The 21,102-nt window shown below is 57.4% G+C and overlaps 1 protein-coding gene across 1 annotated transcript in view; it reads right to left on the bottom strand.

Moving 5' to 3' along the window:
* MGAT5B (alpha-1,6-mannosylglycoprotein 6-beta-N-acetylglucosaminyltransferase B) overlaps positions 1-18,778 on the bottom strand; it is a 69,170-nt gene extending 50,392 nt beyond the window's left edge. The window contains exons 1-3 of the mRNA XM_045888002.2: positions 18,311-18,778; positions 14,306-14,418; positions 5,123-5,270 (exon numbers count right to left, since the gene is read on the bottom strand). Coding sequence (XP_045743958.1) covers positions 5,123-5,270; positions 14,306-14,418; positions 18,311-18,378 — 329 coding nt within the window. The 5' untranslated portion in view covers positions 18,379-18,778. The remainder of the gene's footprint in view (positions 1-5,122; positions 5,271-14,305; positions 14,419-18,310) is intronic.
* Between the last annotated feature and the right edge of the window lie 2,324 nt (positions 18,779-21,102).

The following is a 21,102-nucleotide window of genomic DNA, read 5'->3' as shown; positions in this document are numbered from 1 at the left end:
ATAATTGCATAACCTGCTCTTCACATCGTCACTTATCACTAAAATCCCCGAGTTTCCTGTCAACATCCTATTCAATGGTGGTATAAGCCACGTCCAGCAGAGGTGCCACGGTCTGCGTGCTGTTTCCTCGCTGCTGGACATTTAAATTATTGCTCCAAATTTGTGGGGTTTTTAAAGATTTTAAGTCACTTCTACACCCAACACGGGGCTTGAACTCACAGCCCCGAGATCAAGAGTCGCACGCTCCACCGACAGAGCCAGCCAGGTGCCCCTGGCTCGAATTTGCTGACACTACAAAAAAGGCATCAATGACCAAGATGTTCACAAACCTGTTTCTAAGTTAAGATTCTTTTCCTAAGACAGATGCCCAGCATGAAACGACCAGGTCATTACAAGCCACGCGGCAGAAACCGGGACTCCCAGGTGGGCCGACCTCCTCAGCTTCCAGAACAGGAACTCGTCCGGGGCGGCGGTGGCCAGAACACACCTGGCTTCTGTCTCGCTCTCCTGCTGTGCACGGTGGCGCAGGCACAACCCCCCGGAGTGCCCAAGGGCACGCACACTGCCTCTCTTCCCTTCCTTCCTCCAACAAGTCCTTATTGAACTCTGGGATCCAGAAGTGAGGCGGGCCAAAATCTCCACCGCCCTCACAGAGCATCTGGTCCAGCTCGGGAGACAGACAGTGAACAAGCAAATCGTGAAAATACACAGGGTGAAGTGGTGATGAACGAAAAGGATGGGGAATCTGGGAGAGGGGGTACAATTTGAAATAGGTCCTCTGGGAAGGACTTGTTGGTGACATTTGAGAAAAACTGGAGGAAGGGGAGGGAGAAAACCATGGGAGGAAGAAAACGGATTCTTTCACCCGGCCAGATCTGAGGAAAGATCTTCTCAGGCAGAGGCCACAGCCTGTGCAAAGGCCCCGTGGCCAGAGGAAGACCACTGTGCTGCAGGAACAGTGAGGAGGCTGGTGGGCTAAAGCCCGGGGAGCAAGTGGGAGGATAGCAGGGGAGGAGCCAGATAGACAACAGGGCTGGGCGCATTTGGGGAGCTATGGGGGAGGCTGGGGTTTGATGGGGAGCTATGAGGGAGGTGGGGAACACGGGAGGCTCCTGACCAAATTGGTATTTTAAAATAATCTCTCTGGCTGCTGAGTTGGGATTCAGTGGGAGGAGGGCAGTGGGGAGAGGTGGGATTCCGGGCACATTCTGCAGGTGGGGACAATTTACTGATGAACAGGATACAAGCGAGAGACAGAAGGGTCGAGGCTGACTCCAAGGTTGGGGGTCCGGGCAATGGAAGTTATTGATAAGACTGGCATGGCCTGGGGCGGAAGGGCTGGGGCGGAGCGGGGGGCCAATGGGGGAGGCAGGGTCTCCCCTCTCCTCAGTGCTATCTCTCACTGGCAGGTGAGGACAGCGGGGCTCAGAGAAGTCACATGACCTGCTGCCGGCCACCCGAGTCTGCCCCTCGCTGCAGTGCGCAACAGACACTCCAACACAGCCCTGCTGTCCCGACCCTCTCGCCGTGCACACAGCCAGGTGCCGGCTGCCCCTCCCCAGCAGGGTCCCTCTGAGAACAGGGCTCCAGAAACCCTGGCCCGGACTCCACACACGGACGCGCCCAGCAGTTACGGACTCATACTTGATTCCAATGAAAACAGCCTGAAACGTTGGTCGTTTTTGCTGCTACAGAGAGCCTTATGGGAAATTCAGAGATCATTACTGTTTGGCTTTAGGATACATAATATGATGCCATTTGCTGAAAATCTGCAAATAACCCCTAATTAGGTTTTCCGAGGCTAAAAAAGCAAATTCGCTTTCCCCGAGGACATACCAACCATGGGCAGGAGGCAACAGTCCAGAAGCTTCCAGCAAGGCAGGGGGGAGGACTGTGGGGGTTATTTAGGCCACGGATCATTTCGCAGTGAGGAATCCAAGTGCAGGTGAACAGAGTTTGCTGGAAACACAGCAGCACGCACGTCTGCAGGACTCCCACCTGCCTAGCCCGGGTAGGTCATTCCGGGGGGTTAAGATGGGGCAGGGGCTGGAGTGTCTGCACACAGGTGAGGTGTGAGCGAGCAGCACCGCCCCAGCATGCCCTGGACACACCCACCATTTCTCTCCCTGAAACCAGAAGCAACAATGTCCCTGAAATTTATGGCTTTGCCTATGGGGTTTGATGGGCTCTGCTGGTCTTGATGGATTGTTGCTATTTCCCGGGATGGAGCTAGGAGGTGGCACGGACTCCCCTCCGAAGGAGATGAAGGGCAGGGCAGGGCAGGGGAGGGAGGGAGAGGCCAGGACTGGAAGAAACCAGAGAGGCAGTTGAACGAGCTAACGGTAGCTCCCCCCACCCAAAAAGGCAGGCCACCTGACCCTCAGCTCTGCCGCCCACAACAGGATGCTCCGTGGAGGGAGAGTGGGCCAGTGTTCTGCCCTCACCCTGGTGAGCAGCCCTGTGGTTAGAGGCTGGGTCAGCAGCCCAGAGAGGTGGCAGCACGCTGGGGGCAGGCAGGAGAGGAGAGGGCAAAGGATGCTATGAGGGTGAGGGGCTGGATTAGAGGGACACAGACAGCAGAGAGGAAGATGGACTCTGCACACAGAGGAGAAAATGACCTCATGCCCCAGAGGGAACCCCAGGGGAGCCCAATCCTTCTACCTCCCTCTCCCCATTTCTGCCACCAGCCCCCCTGCTTCCCTTCTTCACACAGCATTTGGAGCTATCTTTTTAAAAAAGAAGCCAGATCCTATCACTCCCTGGTTGTAAGCCCTCTGGCAAACTCCCACACCTCTCAGAATAGTGTCCCAAGTACTCGCCACTGCTGACAAAGCCTATATCACCTGCCCGGTTGGCCTCTCCTGTCCCTCACCCCACTCTGCCATGTTGGCTTTCACAGTGGCTCTTTTCCTCCAACACACCAAGCTTACTCCTACCCCAGGGCCTTTGCACTTGTTGCTCGCTCTACTTCAAATTCTCTACTCCCAGCTCCTTGTGTGGCTGGCTCCCTCCCATTATTCAGAATGGAGCTTAAATATCACCAGCTCAGAAAGGGCTTCCTAGACCGCCCTGTGTGACTAGGTCCTTCCTCGGCACCTGCCCCTAACCCTCCAGAGCAGGCCTCAGTATCTGACCTTGTTTCACTTATTTCTGTTTGTCGGTTACTGCCCGTCTTCTCCACAGGAGTGAGGACAAGGCTCATTGCTGGGCCCCCAATACCACTGGCCATGCCTGGCACTAAGTAGGCCCAAGACGTATTTCATGAGCGGATCGGTTTAGTTTGCTCTGTCAGATACTCATCCTGGGATGGTGAGAGAGCATCCACCCAGCGCACGGCCACGCAACCCACTCAGGAGCCAAGCACGGGGAGAGGCTCTTAACACTATTATCACGTGTCATCCCAGGCTCCACGACCACCATTTCAGTGCCTCCATTTTCCAATCCAAGAAAACCAAGGCAAGGAGCTAATGAAGGGTATTTTCCCCCTGAGCTGTGAATTCATTGATCTGAGAAGTCTTGCGAAGGAATAAAAACTAACCCACACACAGCCACGTGTTTAGTGAATGGCTACCAAGAGCGCAGTGGTTAGAAACATGGGCTCTGGAGTTGGCCGGCCTAGGTGCAGAGCCAGGCCCAGCCCCTTAGCAGCTGCGCAACTTTGGGTGAGTTCCTGAACTTCTCTGGGCCTCAGTTCCCTCCTCGATGTGGCAGAGATGGAAGCACCCATAAAGCGGGGGTGGGACTGACAACACCATTGAGGTAACAGAGTAAGGATGATGCCGGGCCCTTGGTGAGCTTCTGGGAAGTGCCACCTAGTATGACGGTAGTCACGCTGACATCCGGTGACCCGACTGGGCCTCCAGGACATTCGATCAGGAGGGCCAGTGTGAGATGGGTGCCACGGCCAGCAGCCCAGCCTAGACAGGCTCCGGGGCAAAGGACCACCCCCCGCCAGTCCAAAGGAGGGGTCCGTCACACACACCCCCTTCCTCAGGCCAGCAGGGTCCCACCATGACCAGGACTGGCCACCAACACTTTAAACTTGACTCTGCCAAACTCCAAACAGGAAATGCCTGGAGCCTTGGCTTTTCCATCACACATATTGGCTGAGCTACAGCTTTCCTACAAATTGTCTAGAAGTGTGGATTTCAACTATATTTTTCAGTAGAACACTTTTAGCAAGTCACACCGGCCAAGGTATAGCTTTTCCTAAATCGTGTAAAGTGTGGGTTTCAAAGTTACTTTTTAGCAGTTAGAACACATGGAATAAATCCACCTCACAAAGATCCCCAATACTGAAAAGAGGTCATGTGGAGCTCATCTCCCTGGGGTGGGTGGGCGGCAAGCCCCTCCCTCCACAGCCGAGCCTAGGGCCAAGACTCCCCATTGGGATGGCCCTGACTTCACACGTCCTCCTTCTCCGGGGTTCCAGATCACTCACACACCTAAGACACATGATTTGGTTTCACACCATGGACTCCAGGGGCCACTCTCGGAGATCTTTGGACATTCAAGACTCGGTAGGGGAATATTTAGAATGAATAAACCAAGAAATTCTTTTTGGCAAAAATGGCCCAAGCCCATCGGTAGCGGACAGACAACCGCTGGGCCATCCCATCCATATGCACATCCCACACGTGACTGTCAAAGTGGACAGAGCTTAAAACTGTCGTGTCGAGTGGCAAACGCAGGTGCAGGAAATGCACTGTGGGATACCACTCACATACGGCCCATAAACACCCCACACTGTGTGTTTATGGTGTGTGTGTATGCCAACGGTTACTGCAGACTGGAAGAATGGACACCTAACTCCGGAAGGCACTTATCTCCACGGGGAAGCAGGGAAAGGGCCCTCCAGCTTTTGTCTGTGATTTTTATTAAAGAGGAAAAAAGGACGTCGGGCCACCAACATGACAAAATGTTAACAGCTGTTAAGTATGGCGGTGGAAACGTGCTCTGGTTGTATTACTGTGTGGCTTCTGTACTCTTAAAAGTGTTTGCCGGGTTAGCAAAAAGGGGGCTGACCAATAGTGCCCCCCCAGCTCTGGAGTGCATTTCGAGGCTGCCCAGCACACGGCGTGGTGCCCCCCCGAGCCCCCCTCGCCCTCCCTGTACCCCTTACCTGTCCACAGCAAAGTGCTGGTCCCCAGCAGCCCGGTGCAGCTCACTGCCATTCTCCAGTCGGGCCAGAGTGTCCATGCGCTTCACCATCAGCTCCAGCAGATCACTCATCTTGCGCAGGACGCCGCGGGACTCCGGCCCTCCCAGCACTGCAGGCAGAGTGTGGCCACAGTCAGCCTCGGCCGCAGCCACTGGTGGCTCTCAGACTCTAGCCCCACTCCCACTTTCCCAGGCAAAGGAGGGGTCGGGAGAATGAGCCCACCCCACCCCTCACCCCTGCAGGACAGGGAATCCCCCACTTTGCTGTGTTGGGGTACAGAGCCCTGGGCCAACCCTGCTCCCTACCGGCTGGGTGACACTGAGATCATCTTAACGTCTCTGGGCCTCTGTTTCGTCGCCTGCAAAATGGAGCTTTAGACCTGATCTCAAGTCTGTGAGAAGACAGGGAAGGGCGGGGCTGGGGGGTAGGAACCCCAGGGCCCCCAGCACCGGGGTCCAGACAGGACTTCTGGATCAGGGCTTCCAAAAGTGCACTCACCCAACCACTCTGCACCTGAGTCTCCTGGCCAGGCTGTTAAAATCCAGATTCTCAGGCCCTAGTCTCGATCTGCCGATTCCCATCTCTAGGGCCCGGGGCCCAGGACCCTGCACTCTGCTTGGCCCCCACGTGGTGTGCATGCACAGAAGAGGCTGTGAGCCCATGTTCAAGGGGCTCAGGGCCCTGTTATTCTCCTGCCAGCCTCTGGGCCCACCAGACCCCTTCCCCACTCCACTCTCCCAGACCCCCCCAGTAGAAAACCATTGTGAATTTGTCCAGACTCTCAGCTGGCCTTCGGGTTCCCAAAGATCAACTCCTGGGCTGAGGGGCAAGGGAGACCTTGTGAAGAATAAAATTAAATGAAAACAAGGGGCTTCAACCAAGATCCCGTTAACCAGCCGAGATCCCCCATGATTTCCTTTCTAGTCATTCCTGATCATTGGGGCCACACACGCCAGGGTGGGAGAGTGGTCCCTGCCTTTCTTTTCAATCAAATCATGTGAAGGGGTTTTTTCTTTTTTTTAAGATTTTATTTATTTATTTTTGCGAGAGAGAGAGAGAGCATGAGCAGGGGGAGGGATAGAGGGAGAAGCAGACTCTCCGCTGAGTAGGGAGCCCCACATGGGGCTCGACCCCAGCACCCTGGGATCATGACCTGAGCTGAAGGCAGATGCTTAACCGAATGAGCCACCCAGGCACCCTCCTGTGAAGGTTTTAACAGTCCCTCCAAACGGTCCACAGATACTCAGGTCCAGGCGCTGCAATCCCCAACTTGGCTCCCTGCATCCCCCAAGGGCCAGCTCTGAACCTCTCACAGCAAATGAACCAAGTCATGGAGACCTGAATGCTTCCAGGGGCTTCCGGGGGCGGGAGGGCCTGAGGTTGGGTTCCCCAGAAGCAAACCCCGAGACAAGGGTTTGAGGGCAAGTCATGAATTTGAGAGGTAAAGGAAGCCCCGGTGAGGGACTGAGGAGGTGACACAGGAGGGGGAGGGGGCCCAAAGAGGGCGAGTCACCAAACTGGGGCAACCAGCAGGTGCTGAGTCTGCCCCAGAGTTCTCCCCCTGGGGGCGAGGGCCATGTGCACACCGTCTCCTGCCGGTCACTGCTTGAGGGTGGCTCCGGACACAGCCAACTCCTGCTGCTTCCCACCTGCCGTGGGGTGGCCAGCCAGCTGCAGTGGCTAAGAAGCCCTCGACAAGGAACCACCATCGCCAGCAGCCGCAAGTTGGCCGTGTGCATGGGAATCGCGGGGGCCAAGGGCTCGGGCACCAGCAGCATATGCTTCTCCAGAAAGAAAGGGCCGGGGCCCAGTGAGCTAAGAGAGGCTCTCGCCTGCCTCTGTCACCCCCCCTCAACGGGACTCTGTGGCCCAGGGACAGTCATGGCAACACTATCAGCCTCTGGGTCCCCAACTCAAGTCAACAATACCAGGTCCTGTCTGCCGACCATTGTCACCATGCCAGCCAGGGGCAGAGGGGAGCATGGCAGGCCACAGGGACCCAGGGGCAGAGGTGGGGAAAAGAGAGGAGCCCGAGGGGCTGGTCTCCCCTGCTCCATGCTTAGCACTGAGCTGAAGAGGGGGGCCAAGACAGGCTTCATGTCACCAAGGCTGCTTGTGACATTTCTGCTTTGCTTGTCTCCCAGACTCCTGGCTCTGGGCCTGAGCTGGCTCAGTGGCTACTGCCACTTTCTCTCATTGACTAAGTCACCTCCTGGCTCGGTTCCCCTGCTGACTGAGTCCACCTGAGGTCAGAAGGGAGGCCATCAGGAGCCGGGGAGGGTTCCCTCACAGGCCATGGAATCCGGAGCTTCGGGGGGAGCTGCAGTTTCCTTACAAAAGCTAGGATCCCTGGCTCCAACACACACACACACACAGTTGTCCAAGAATGAGAAAGGGTGGGGTCAGGTGTTGGTGAAAAATGCACATCTAGAGGAAGGAAGGAAATACCATCTCTACCCCATCTCCACACCAGTAGCTGAAATAACTAGCAGTCTTCCCACTTTCCCTTCTCAGAAAACTGGGTGGATTTTTAACAAACCAGTTGAGATGGGAAAATTTCGCCACTGTGTTAAGTGAACAAGTTTCTCCCACCGTGCTGCCCCACCCCACTCCCTCAGTACTCAACCAGTTAGTCAATCAATCCGAGGAGATATGGATAGCTCCCTCTCTCTTTCAACTCCACAGAGTTGGGGGTGAAGGTTAGTCTTTCAAATCATTCTCATCCCTGAGACCCCCCACCCAAGCCCGTCGTCCATCCAAACGTTAATACCTGGCTTTCAACTAGTGCTTGGAGCACAGAGTAAAGCAAAGGGGGGGGGGGGCGCATCACCTCAGCTGGAAAAATAGAGGAACATCAGATGATCCGACCTGGCCACTACTGGGTACCCCTTCTGGAGTTGTGCAGTGCACAGCCTGCCCAGCCTCCCTGGGAAGCCCTGATGAGCCAATGCTCACAGCTCAGGCTGGGGTGGTCCCTTCCCCAAAGGCATGGCATGAAAAAGGAGAGTGAGACCACAATTGGGGACACCCTAAGTCAGAGCCTGTTAACCAAGGCCCCCCAGCCATGACCTGGCCAGAGTACCCAGGTCCAGCTGGACCACAGAACCTGGGCAGCAGCTCACTCCTGCAGATGTGGCACCCCGGGGATGCTGAGCCCACATCACTGCTTCTAGAGCAGTGCTATGCTGCCCGAGATGTCTCAGGCCTGGCACCCTGCCCTGTCACACTGCTGTCCCTCTGTCTGAGCTCATCTTGAGCTTCCTTGGTTCCTCCTCACTGCCTGAGCCCCTCCCTGGAGCCTCACTGACAACAGCCCCCCCACACACACACTTCCAGCCCCACACACAGGTGGCAAAATAGCTGCTGGGGCCAATGACTGCCCCACCTGGCCGAGAGCTGCAGGACCCCAGAAACCAGGCAAAGCTGGGGCAACACTGTGGCAGGGGACAGGCTGGGGTGGGAGTGACAAAGCCTGCACTCCACCAGCTGTCACCAGCTGCATGGCTGCAGGATGGATGGACATGCCACTTCCCTTCTCTGGGCCTCAGTTTCTCCTCCTACAAAATGAGGGCATTGGATTTACTGAACCCTGAGGTTCTCTCCTGTTTTGGCTCTTGCCCCAACTGCCTCTCTCGAGATTAGGGTAACAGGAGAGGGAAGAACTTTTCCTATAAAAGCTGGCAGAATCCCCTTAGGGAGAGAGCTCAGTTGTGTTTTACTAAACCCTGGGTGGGCCAGAGCAGAGTCTAGGAGTCTAGATGCCCAGAGCCGTGAGACAAAAAGAAAGCGAAATGACTCTGCATATTCAAGTCGGAAGACTGGAGATTCCTGGTTCAGTCTGGGAGAGGAGGAGAGAGAACAAGGCACAGGGGCTCAGGGCCAGGGCGGCGGGGCAGCCAAAGCGGCCATGCGGGATGGGGGTGGGGGGTCTCCAGCTGCAGGGATGCAAGAGGGAACTGTCATCTGCTTGCTGTGCTGAGCAGTGGTCCCAGCCCCCATGCCATCATCCCCACTCTGTGCCAGGAATTGGGGGAAAGGGTACCCTTCCCACTAGGTCAATGTCGGGGACAAAGAGGACGCAGGAGGGGAGAAACTGAGCAGGATAATTCACAGAAGCAGGAGCTCAGAGCAAGAGGTGGCCAGGGGCACATAAGCCCCCCAGAGATCCTTAAAGATATGTGGGGCTCTGGATAGCCCCTCATAGGAGGGATTAAGCCAATTCTTTGAAAATGTCAACAGGGGCGCCTGGGTGGCTCAGTCATTAAAGCGTCTGCCTTCGGCTCAGGTCATGACCCCGGGGTCCTGGGATCGAGCCCCGCATCGGGCTCCCTGCTCAGCGGGAAGCCTGCTTCTCCCTCTCCCACTCCCCCTGCTTGTGTTCCCTCTCTCGCTGTGTCTCTCTCTGCCAAATAAACAAATAAAATCTTTAAAAAAAAAAAAGAAGAAAGAAAATGTCAACAGAAAGAATGACCCCAGAAGACCCAAGGGCTTAGGGATGCGGCTAAGGAGATACACTGTCCCTCTCAGATGGGTCTGTAAGGACACCTCCATCAGACTGGACCAAGACCACAAGACCCTCCCCAGTCCCCAGGGCTCAGGGCGGCCCCTGCTGTCTGCAGATGACACAGACTGGAAGCTGCCCGCCCAGGGAGCTTCCCGCAGGACACACAGGACACGCTCCCTGCGGCCACTGCCCACCCCCCGACTGTCAGCGGAGCAAGCTCGCCATGGCTTGCCCTGAGCCACCTCACCGCTCCCGGTGTCGGCTAAATTGAAGTGTATTTAATGTGAAGCCCCAGCGACACATCTCAGGACTCACAAGCACTCCCTCCATATTTCCATATAAATAAGGAAAGCCGGGGTGCCAGGAGATAGAGATGGCTCCTCACAGTTAGAGACAGGTGCTTTATTACCCACCCAGGCCCCTCCCCTCCCCTCCCCTCAGCTCTCCTCCCCTCCAGACAGGGACATGCTTGTCTGTCTCTCCAATCTTCCCTTGTCCCCTGCCTTGTCCTCCTTTCTTGTCCCCACCCCAGCCCTTTCTTGCTGGTTCCTAGAAACTGAAGGAGCCCCCACCTCGCCAGATAAAAGAGACCTCCCTGGCCCTTGAGACAGGGGCTGTGACTTAGTGTTTGCCCAGCTGGAGAAATGAGCACATTTGTCCGTCTGCACACAGCTACAACAGAAGCCCTCTGAGGCCACTGGGGCTCAGGGCCTGGGGCAGCAGAGGAGACAAGGACAGGCCCTGGGTCTTGGCCCACCCATCCATCACCAGCCTCTGAGGGGAAGAGATCCCTAGCACCGAGGTCCAAGGCCAGAGCCAGCCACGGAGCAAGGAAATATTTTTCTGATATTCCCCAGGTTCAAATCCAGGCTGGGGGGCTGGAAGGTCTGGCAGGGCCAGGCCCCAGGGTAACCTCAGGGCAGCCACGTGCAGCTGAACCCAGGCCCTCCCGCCTGCAGGCCTCTCCCCAGAGACAGCCTCTGACCTCTACTCGTTCCAGACAAGATAGAGAGCCGGTAACAGCCGGGCACACGGGCTCAGGGAACCTGCAGCAACATCAGGAGAGAGGCCTCACACAACTTCACATCCCACCCCCTGTCCCTAAGAGGGAAGCAAGTTCCTCCTTAGGACAAGAGAGGGGAAGTGGAGCCAGGAGGCAGGGAGGAGGGACTGGGGTCCGGTGAGGGGGCAAGCAAAAACCCCTCCCCATCTGGGAGAGAAAACCCTCCCCCAAGGCCCAAGTCAGGCCCACCTGCCGCAAGAGGGAGTAAGGTTAGACTTCTCCGAGTCATGCTTCCTGTCAGCCTCCTTCCCCCTCCTGAATCTTAAGACAAGTGTGCAGAATATAGAAAGAGATGTCTGTCACATTTTTATCCCCAAATTAGAGAACTTTATCACAAAATATAAACTGGCCTCGGGGGGGGAATCCAGAGCCTCCTCCGGGAGACCACAGTCCACAGAGGCTCTAGTAGGGCCCTCCTCCTTTTAGAGAACACCCTTCTTCTCCCCACCCAGCCTCGTCCTGGGGGGACCCACTTCCCTCACAGGCTTGACAGGCCAGGACACGACAGACTGTTTCCCCCATTTGTGCTCAGATGGTTTTGTTGCCCAATGCAAGGATCTTGTTCTGTTTTGTTTTCCTAAATGGCAGTGCCTTCCTGAGTTTCCTTCTCCTGATTCTGCCCTGGGGCTGCATAGACACGGGGGAACTAAAGCAATGCAACAACCCAACCCCCACCCATGACCTCCAGTCTCCCTCCCCAAGTCCCTTCCACCTGCCCCCCTTCCAGCCCTAGTCCTTCGCTGAGGTGACTCCCAGGCAGAAATGCTGGCCCCTCCTAGGTCTCCTGCAGGGCTGCTCCAGGCACAGTGTGGGGGTGTCTTTGGAGGAGGCCTGTTTTGCAGGATCAAGCTGTTAAACCCACAATGTAAACTTGGGGCTCTTCCAAGTCCCTGCTTTGGGTCTCTCCAAAAAAATCAACTTAATCCAAGAGCGTGAAAGAAACCAGGGGGGACAAAGAGCACTGGGATGTGGACCGAGTCAGGGTCAGTTCTCCGGAAGTCTCAGGCCTCCCTTCCTGTCCGTCTCCCCCTCCCCACCTTCAGTTCCACATTCTAGGCACTTAGCTTCCAGCCCAGGGACCGGGAAATGCGAAAAGGCTTTGGGTGGCTGAACTGGCTCCGAGAATGGATGTCACAACAGACCAGAGACCCGACCACTTCACTCTTCTGCGTACGCAAGATAAATGCCTGTGTGTGTCCACCAGACGACAGGTACCAGAATGTTCCCAGCAGCATAGCCACACAGCCCCAGACTGGAAACACCAAATGTCCACCACCAGTCGAGTGGGTAAACATCACGCGGTGCATTCACACAATGGAATTCACACAACAGCAGTAGAGACAAATGTCTACAACCACACAGCACGACTCGGACGACTCTCACAAATGTAATAACGAGAGGGGAAAAAACGGCACACACAAAAGAAAAGCCACTATGTGATTCCATTCTCATAAAGTCTGAAAAACAGGCAAAGCTCTGTGCTGTGAGAAGTCAGGGTCCTGACATCCCTGGGGAAGTAATGAGTGGGAGGAGCCATGAGGGCACCTCTGGGGGCTGATCACGCTCTGTTTCTTGGTCTAGGTTGCTGGTTGCATGATGCGTTCAGTTTGTGGATATTCTGCAAAACAGCGTAAGCTCCAATGGAAAGCTGGAGCATGTACACACACACACACGCGCGCGTGCGCGCGCACGCCTCTAATCTAACTGCGTGACCCTGGGGAAGTCCTCTCCCCTCCAGGGCTCTGCCCACCCGAGACATAGATCTGGTTGGAGTTGGGACTCCTACCTCCTCTACCAGGCAAAACTGCACAGTGCACGGCTCGGCAGGGCTCGCACAAGCCCCTTGTACTTTGGGGCACTGGCCCCATCCCCTGCCAGGGAGATGAGCAGAAGAACCAGAGCCTAGCCATACACCTCTTCTCCCCCAGCCCCCAATTCCCATCTCTTGGATCCTTGACCTTTCTGGAGGTCCAGCTTCCTCAAGCCCCCTGTAGCAGCCACCCAGGGGGATATGCCCCCTCTCCAGAAGTGGCTTGAGCATCGCTCCTTACACCCCATCTCCTCACACTCCATGTCCCCCATCATCCACCCCCGCACCCGTGACCTCCAGTACCCCTCCCCAAGCTGCCCCTCAAGTGTGCCTTCACAACCGCCCCCCCACCCGCTTTCAGCCTCAATTCACGCCCATCTCCTATGCAGAAATCCCAGCATCTCCTCGGCCCTTTTCCCTAAACAACCTTTTCTGCAGTGTCCCCATCTCAAACTGAACACATCCAATAAATATTGATGGAGCTTGTACTACTTGCCAGATGCTGCTCAAGCCCCTTCATATGTGTTATCTTAACACGACTCATGACAATCCTGGGCACACAGGTATCGTCCCCATTTATCAGAGGAGAAAACTGGAGCTCAGAGAGACTGACGCAACTCTGCGAGTCAGAGGGGGGATACATTAATTTACATTCAGGCTTGAATGACTAATAAATGTGAAATTTCTGCCAGGAGCTTTGCAAGTTTAAATAAGTACATGTTAAACCTAAGGAATGGATCTAATGATGAGATGCCAGATGGCATAACAAGTGCCCTTAGAGCACCCACCCTAGATGACAGCCCATGCTCCTTGAGGGTATATTTGCCATTGGGAACAGGGAAGCCAGCTGGGCCTTGGGGGTTTGAGAAAGTGGACTTCAACCAGAGACATCCCCAGAGTAGCAGGGAGAGCCCACCGAGCCAGCCTGCTGAAGAGTTCCAGAAACCCTATTTGCCCCAGCTACCCCACCACCCTGTGTCCCTCCTTCCCACGGTGACCAGAAGAGCCCCCGTGACCCACTAGGCAGGACTCTGCAATGTTTGCCATTCTTCACTGAGTAGAAAGAGAAGGGAGGAGGGCCCATCTTCAGGAGGTCTCCCAGGTCTGGACCCCATCACACACCCACAACGTGAGCTCATTCAATCCCACCCCTTTCCTTCCCTGTGTGAGTTCAGTGACTTGGCCAATGGCACACGGCTTGTAGATAATGAAACAGGGTACATCTGGTCCCCAAAGCCTGTGCTCTGAACCCCTGTTCCACCGCCTCACAAGGAGCCACAAAGGTCTGAACTGTGTCCCAAGAGCTCAAGGATAAGACACGTGAGCCCATGGCCAGGCCGCCCTCTGCCTCTCCCACCCCCACCCCCTCGGCTGTGGCCATTGCCTGTGTCAAAAGCACAGAGTATGTGAGTCTCAAAGGGACAAGTGTCATTCAGAAACACTCCCCTCCACAAACACACTAAAGAAGCAACTCAAGCAGCTCTTCTGATGCCTGGGAAGCCCTAACTCAAAGGCCCATCCCTGGCCGGAGAGTCTGGGCCAGAAGAAGCCCGATGATCACAGCTGGAACCAAAGCCAAAACAGCGTGTGGGGTCACATAGCCTGAGCCAAGACCCCTCTCCATTCCCACGTCCATAGATGTGGTGGCCTGGATCCATGGGACAGAGCCTCAGGGAGTCCCTTGAGTTGCTAGGTTCAAGGGCCTCCTTCTCCTCAACCCACAAACACCTGCACCCATTTCTGACTCCCCTTTCCCCACCAAGATACCTTCTGTGCGGATGGTGAAGGGGGAGTCCCCCGGGCGCCGGGCAGAGAACTGGCCTCCCAGAGACGTCATCAGGAAGCAGAGTGAGAAGAAGCCGATGCCCAGGACAAAGAGCCTGCAGAGAGCAACAGGGCAGGTCAGAAACAGGTCAGTGGAATGCACCCCTATCCAGCAAAGGCTCTGTACAAATGAGTGGGTGAGGGAGTGAGGATGGAACAGATGGATGGAGGAACAAAAGATTCAGGGCTGAGGGCGCCTGGGTGGCTCAGACGGTTAAGCATCTGCCTTCGGCTCAGGTCGTGATCCCAGGGTCCTGGGATCGAGTCCCGCATCGGGCTCCCTGCTCCTTGGGAGCCTGCTTCTCCCTCTGCTTCTCTCTCTCATGAATAAATAAATAAAATCTTTAAAAAAAAAAGATCCAGGGCTGAGCCTGGAATAAAGAGAGCTTGACTACAAGGAGCTGGCCATGAGGCTCACACAAAACCCCAAGGGCCAAAGATACAGGCATAGCTCGGGCAAGTTCCAGCCTCCAGATAGAGCCTGGCTCATTAGCGCAGGTCCTCAATGTGTGCTCCCCAGACCAGCAGCACCGGCATCACCTTGGGATTGTTAGAAATGCAAAATCTTGGGCTCCAGTCCAAGGCTCACCAAATCAGACACTCTGGGGGTGGTGCAAGCAACGTGTTTTAACAAGCTCTCCAGGCAATCCTGATACATGCTAAAGTTTGAGAACCACTGGTATAAATGGAAACAGCAGGCACTGATGCCAGCCAGAGGGCAAGTAATTGGTCCAGACGAAACCCACCTGGATCCCATCATTCACCTGGGCCCAGCTCAGCGCTGTGCACACAGGTCTTGCCACAGCGCTGGCTTGAACAACTCCTTATCATGTTCGAGGGGGGTGGCGTATGCCCCCACCCCTACCAGAGGGTAAGATCTACAAGGGCAGGGCCCAGAGTCTCCCTAACCCACATCTCTACCAGGCAGACACATAGGAGCCGTCCGCACTGGACTGGGCAGAGTGAGAGGACACCAGTGCATGGGGGGTCATCCGGGGCACGGATCAGGAGAGCTGGGCAAAACAGGACTCTTGTTCATTCCTTCAACACACAGTTGAGTATTTCCCAGGTGCCGGGCACTGGGGTAGCCCCAGGGGGACAGCAGGGAACCCCAGGCTCCTCCTGCTGCCTCACCAGGTGCTGGGTCCCAAACCGGAGAACTGAGCTAACCGACGTGGGGAAGGCCAGAGGTGGCAGTTGTTCTGGGACCTTGAATGTATCAGAGGACTTGCAAACCTGGCGGAGCTGAAAGGGGAGTCTCCCACCCTGGTCAGGATGAGGAACCCCATCTCGTGTGGAGCCAGGCGCGCCACAGGGAGCCCCCACAAATCACGCTAGAGGCCTCCAGCCCTCTCACCTCCACCCGCCACCCTCAGCCCCACATTCATTTGTATCTCCAGGCAAGACCTGCTTTATGCACTTTCATCTTCATTATTTGAGGCTGGCAAAGCAGCATTTAATCAAAACTTGGCCCATTGAAGAAAACACACAATTGCAGAAGAAAATAAAAGCACAACAAAATTCCCACCCCATATTTAAACGAAGCTGTTAGAGATTAAATCAGAGAGGGTGCAGAACCCCCAAAGCAGAGAAAGCATTGAGGGCTTCCCCCGGGAGAGGACAGGGAGGACAGGTGAGACAGCGTAAGAGACACTGCTCCGTCCCAAGGACCCCCTCACTGAATTCCACACGCTTGGGGATGAGGCCCTAGGATCCCAAGATGAAGCCAGAGAAACGGTGGAGGAGGTCGGCGGTTGCACACCCAGGAAGATCCTGAGGGAATCAACTATTCGTCCTCCCAGCCTGAGGACAAGGACGGATTCCTCAAGTTTATTGTCCCTCACTTCCCCAAACCCTCTCCACAGCTATGGGGACTGTATTTAGAGCTAGGGACCTGGGCTGCAGGGTCCAAACATCTGCTATGAAAAAGGGGTCTAAACTTTTAGCCCAGAATCTGGAGTCCCCAACACACTTCATCTGCATCTCTCTCTGCCGGACCTCGATCCTAGGGCCATTTACAGTAGATTCAAGTTAAAATGGTTTCGTCCACCCATGTTATCTATTCAAGCTACATTCCAGGAGCAACTACAGAATAAGGTTCCTGCCAGAGGGAAAACAGGGGGAACAGGGCCCCCAGTCTGCCCTTAAAAACTAACAAGTAGAGGTGACGTGGTGGGAAGCCAGCCCCCCTCCATCTGAAGGGGATACAAAGACTACACTGGTGGCTGTGGGTCTCTGGGCAGCCTAGGGAGACACTAGGTGAAGACACACAACTCGAGGGGAGGGTAACCTATGCAATCCCCCCTCTGAATCCTGCTTTCAGATAAGAGCCCGGAAGAGTCAGGACCCCAGAGGGAAGGAGCTCTGGGGAGCGGGCGCTGTCCGTGGTGCTGGCTCCCGCGGCTGCCTCCAATTGCACCAGAAAATGTCCAGTCAAAGCTGGACACCCAGTTGGCTGGGCCTCCCATGACTTGGAAGGCGGGGTCAACATGGGGTGGCAGACTCGGGAAGAGGACCCTGTAAATGGTCAGCGTCAGCCAGGGATTGGAGGATTTCCCTGGAGGAGTAAGGCCCTTTCCAGAGATGCCCACTTCCTGCCCTGCTTCCCTGGGAACCTTCTGTCAGGGCTCTTTTGGGGCTCCAGCTACCTCCCTGTCTCCTGCCCAAGGCCCTACCCTCAGCACCGCCAGCTCTACGATCCTCCCCTCCCGCATGCTCCAGATGGTGGTGGTCCATCATGACCCCTGCCCTCACGAAAGCTGTCTCCTCAGCTCCACACAACAGGCCCAGCCCACCCAGGAGGTGCTGGGGAGGCCGGAGACACCTGAGCCACGGTCTCCCCGCCAGGGGCTGAGAGGGAGACCAGCGGGGGCCTGGCAGGGGCGGGGGATCAAAACCCGCCCCTCCCGCAGCCCAAACCTCCGGCGCCTCTGCCTGCCCACTTCCTGCCCCAGCAGAGTGGACCGCACCCACACCCACACACACCCCCGTGGCCCCGTGGGGAGTGCAACCCCCCATCCCTCCCTAGGTGCCCTCTGCTGCCCAGTCTCCCTGGGCAAGGTGGCTCTCCCACCCCGCTGGGCACCCATCGCTTAGCATCTCCTCCTTGACCCAGACCGCAGGCCCGCTCCGCAGGCTCCAGGGAGAGGAGAGAGCTGCGCCGGCCCTACCCGGCTCTGGGGCCCCTAGGATGGGTTCAACAGAGACCAGCCAGCCCCGCGTGGCCCCAGCCCTGCCTAGCCTTGGTCGCCCGAGATTGGGGTGGGGGGGATCGATCTTCCCCTCCGTCCTGCCTCCAGAGGTTCCCGGAGGTCCCGGCTCCCGTTGCCCTGGAGCTCCACAGCGCCGCCCCTGCCGCCAACCCTCCATGGCCAGCAATCCAGGGTCGAATTCCCAGCAGAAGGGCTGGGAGTGGTCCTTGCTCCAATCTCGAGGACCTTCCCAATGGAGACAGGCCCACACCCTGCAGCGAGAAGGGGAGTGCGAGCAGAAGGCGGGGGCAAAGGGGTGGCACAGGTGGAGGACTCAACCCAGGGCTCGAGGCGCACGCTAGATGGGGGTGCCGCCCTGCACAGCGCACTAACTTCGCCACCGGGTGGGGCCGTCTGCAAAGTGGGAAGGACCCCAAAGGGCAGGAAAGGGGCGCCCGGGGCGAGGCCCAGGACCACAACCTGGGTACTTTCTGCCCCCATTCCCACCCTCGCATCCCGAGTCCTCTCCAACCCAGACCAACTCGAGACACGTCTCAGATTGCCCGCCCCTCCCCACCCGAACCCGAACCTCGGCTCCATCCCTTTCACAGCCCCACTGGCCACCACGGGGGTTGAAGCACGAACCGCCCCCTCTGCCACTGGGACACGCACCCTCTCGGGAACGACCTCGCCCACCCCTACCCGGCGCCCCCTCGGAGAAAAAGACCTCCCCGCGCCAACCGAGAGAGAACTTTACCGAAACGGTCTCAGGGTGACCAGGCATCTTCTGACCATTATCTTCCCATCGGGGTTGACTGTGATCATTGTTCAAACTTGTCTGGGCGAGGAGCCGCGGGCGAGGCCAGACGCACCGTCCCGGGCCCTGCTCCCGCCGCGTCCCGGCAGCGAACCCGCTGCGGGCCAAAGCTGGGTCCGAGCGAGGCGGCGGGCGCGGGGACTCGGCGGCTTCGCTGCTCCGGCCGCAGCCGGCGGGGTTGGCGCGGCCTCCGCGGGCGGGCAAGGGGAGCGGCGCGGCTGCCGGAGGGCGGCGAGGGCGCCCAGCCGGGCCGTCTCTGCGTCTCCGCCCTCCCCGCTTCACATTTTTGGGGCCGGGAGGCGGCGCGCCCCCCGACCGCCGGCCGTGCGTCTGCCTGCTCGGGCTCGCTCGCTGGGCGAGACGGCGCCGCGGCGCGCAGACGGGCTCCCCGCCGCGGGCGCCCTCATCCCCGGGCCCGCGCCCTCGGTGCCGACTAGAGGCGGCCCCGGGCCCGCGCCCCGGCCCCCCGCGCCTCCGGGCCGCGCCGCGCCCCGGCCCGGCACCGCGCCGCGCCCATGGCTCTCGGCGAGGGCGCCCCGCGCCCGCTCTGCCGCCCGCTCTCGGCAGTCGGGTGTCGGGTGTCGGGCGTCCGGCGTCCGGCCCCGCGCCGCGCTACGCGGGGAGGCGCCGCATTGTTTCCTCGGAGGAGGCGGCCGAGCGGCTGCTGGCGCGACCCAGAAGCGGCCTCCGCGCTTCCTCGGCGCGCCGGCGCCACCTCGTGGCTGCGGCTCGGCAGCGCGTCCTCCCGGCCCGGGTTGGGGGGCTGGTCCCCGAGCCTCCCTCCAGCTGTGTAACGTCCCCAGCCCCGCTTTCGGCTCCTGCGGAGCACAGAAAAGGTCGGCGCTGGGCGAAGACCCCCCCCCCTCCTCTGGTCGCTGCCTCTGACCCCCGCCTCGTGGGCTTCTGCCCTGGTTCCTTCACACCAGCTCTGATGTCGCTCTGCAGCCCTCACCCATCCTCTGGCCCTGTCTGGAAGAAACTGCCGTGGCTCCCCTTTACTTGCTGAGCTGAGTTCAAACTCCGCCTCTTGCGCTGTTCGGGCTCTTCCACTGAGCCCAGCAACCAGACCGCGCTGTGTAGACCGGGGGTCTAGTCTCAGATCCTCCATTAACCAGTGGCTGACGCCTACAAGTCAGGGAGACTCCAGAGCCTCGGTTTCTCCACTGTGAAACGAGAGTGACCTGAAGTTGGCTAAGGCTCTTTCCAACTCTATAAAGCATTTACGTGCCCTCCACCCCAACCTCCTCCACTTCTTGACTTTGGAGATGCGTCTTCCGCTGCAGCGGTGGGTCAGCGGCTTCTCCCAGTGCATCAAGCCAGGGCAGCTACCAGAGCCAGGCCCGCATTTGAGAAAGCACTCAGGCAGAAACAGCACCTGCCCGACCAGACCTTGACCAAGCACAGACATGGAGGCACCTTGCTAGGAAGAGCCCAGGCCTCAGGCCACGTGTAAAAGGACACAGATGACCCTGAGAGTCCTTCCATCCCCGGCAATGATTCTGCAGCCTGGCTCTGAAGAGGAGAAAACCTTTCTTCTCAACCACCCGGCCCTGGTCCCATCCCACTGGGGCCCTCACCCCCACCCCCGCTGCTAGCCCCCCTCCCGGCCCCATCTGAGCCATTTCTCACCAGCGATGACCCATGCTCCTGCTTTTCCTGCTCCTTTTTCATCAAAATTCACCTGTCCCGTGTTCCATCACCTCGCCTTGCTCTCTGCTAACATGAAAACAGACGATGAATTGGTGTTGGCAGATTAATGTTACTCCAGCTGGGTAACAAATCTGCATTGAACAAGGACATGCCGACCATGCCTCGGTGCAGAGGAGTGGCAAATGGTGGCGGGAGACAGGCATCATGGCAGGCTGGCCCAGGAGCTATCTGAGGGCAGGGGTCTCTGCCCAGCCCACACCGGCCACACACCCAGGCACTAATTTAAACCCTGATGTCAAGGTGAATGCCATATCTACACTCAGGAATGAAATGGCCCTTGCTATTGTGTGTCTCTCCTTTACAGTGAGCTCGGGGGGGCGGGGGGGGGGGAATTAATGCTTCTGGCACTTTAGGCCAGAGGTGGAGAAGAGGCACAGGCATGTCTGGTTGGGCTCAGAAGGCGGGAGTGGGTCTTCTCCATCCCCTCTGGGCCTTGCTCTCTAGCACGTGGGCTTTGAGGTAGGCAGGAAAAGGTGCCCGCTGCCATTTGCCAGCAGGCTGTGGCCAGGCAGGGAGGTGTGGGGTAGACAGTAGAAGATAATTCTGTGAGCCAGACCAGCCAGCCACCTCCTTTCAGACCGTTCCTGTCTTGTCGGCCTCTCGTCTACGGTAAAGACCAGGGTAAATGGTCCTGTGTGCTGTCTGCTGTAGATATTAGGAGGAAGTTTGTGAATCCTTAGTCATGCAACCTAGGGTACGCTCTCTTCGTGCCTCAGTTTCCTTGGCCGTCAGTCGGGCTCTTTAGAGCCTGCCTCCCAGGGGGACATGAAAATGCACTGGCTGGTGCATGTCAGCAGCCCGCTGCCTGGCGCCTGTGAGTCCTCGCATTCGGCAGTTATGATTTTTCCTGCTACCATCTCCCTGCGTGGACGCTGTCGGTGCCCACCCTTTCCATGGGCATGCACCTCTGCAGGCCAAAAGGCAGATTACCGAAGATACATGCAACACTGCCTGAGGCTTTACTTCTGGCTGTGGGAATATGCTCAAACATGCAAGAGCAAGACAGAAGTGTCAGGGCCCTA

This window comes from Mirounga angustirostris, unplaced genomic scaffold (genome assembly GCF_029215605.1).
Source record: "Mirounga angustirostris isolate CCGP_5_RB_7025 unplaced genomic scaffold, mMirAng1.0.hap1 SCAF_17, whole genome shotgun sequence".
NCBI lineage: Eukaryota > Metazoa > Chordata > Mammalia > Carnivora > Phocidae > Mirounga > Mirounga angustirostris.
The sequence above is the reverse complement of the archived record's forward strand: the minus strand, read 5'-3'. Positions and strand labels throughout refer to the sequence as shown.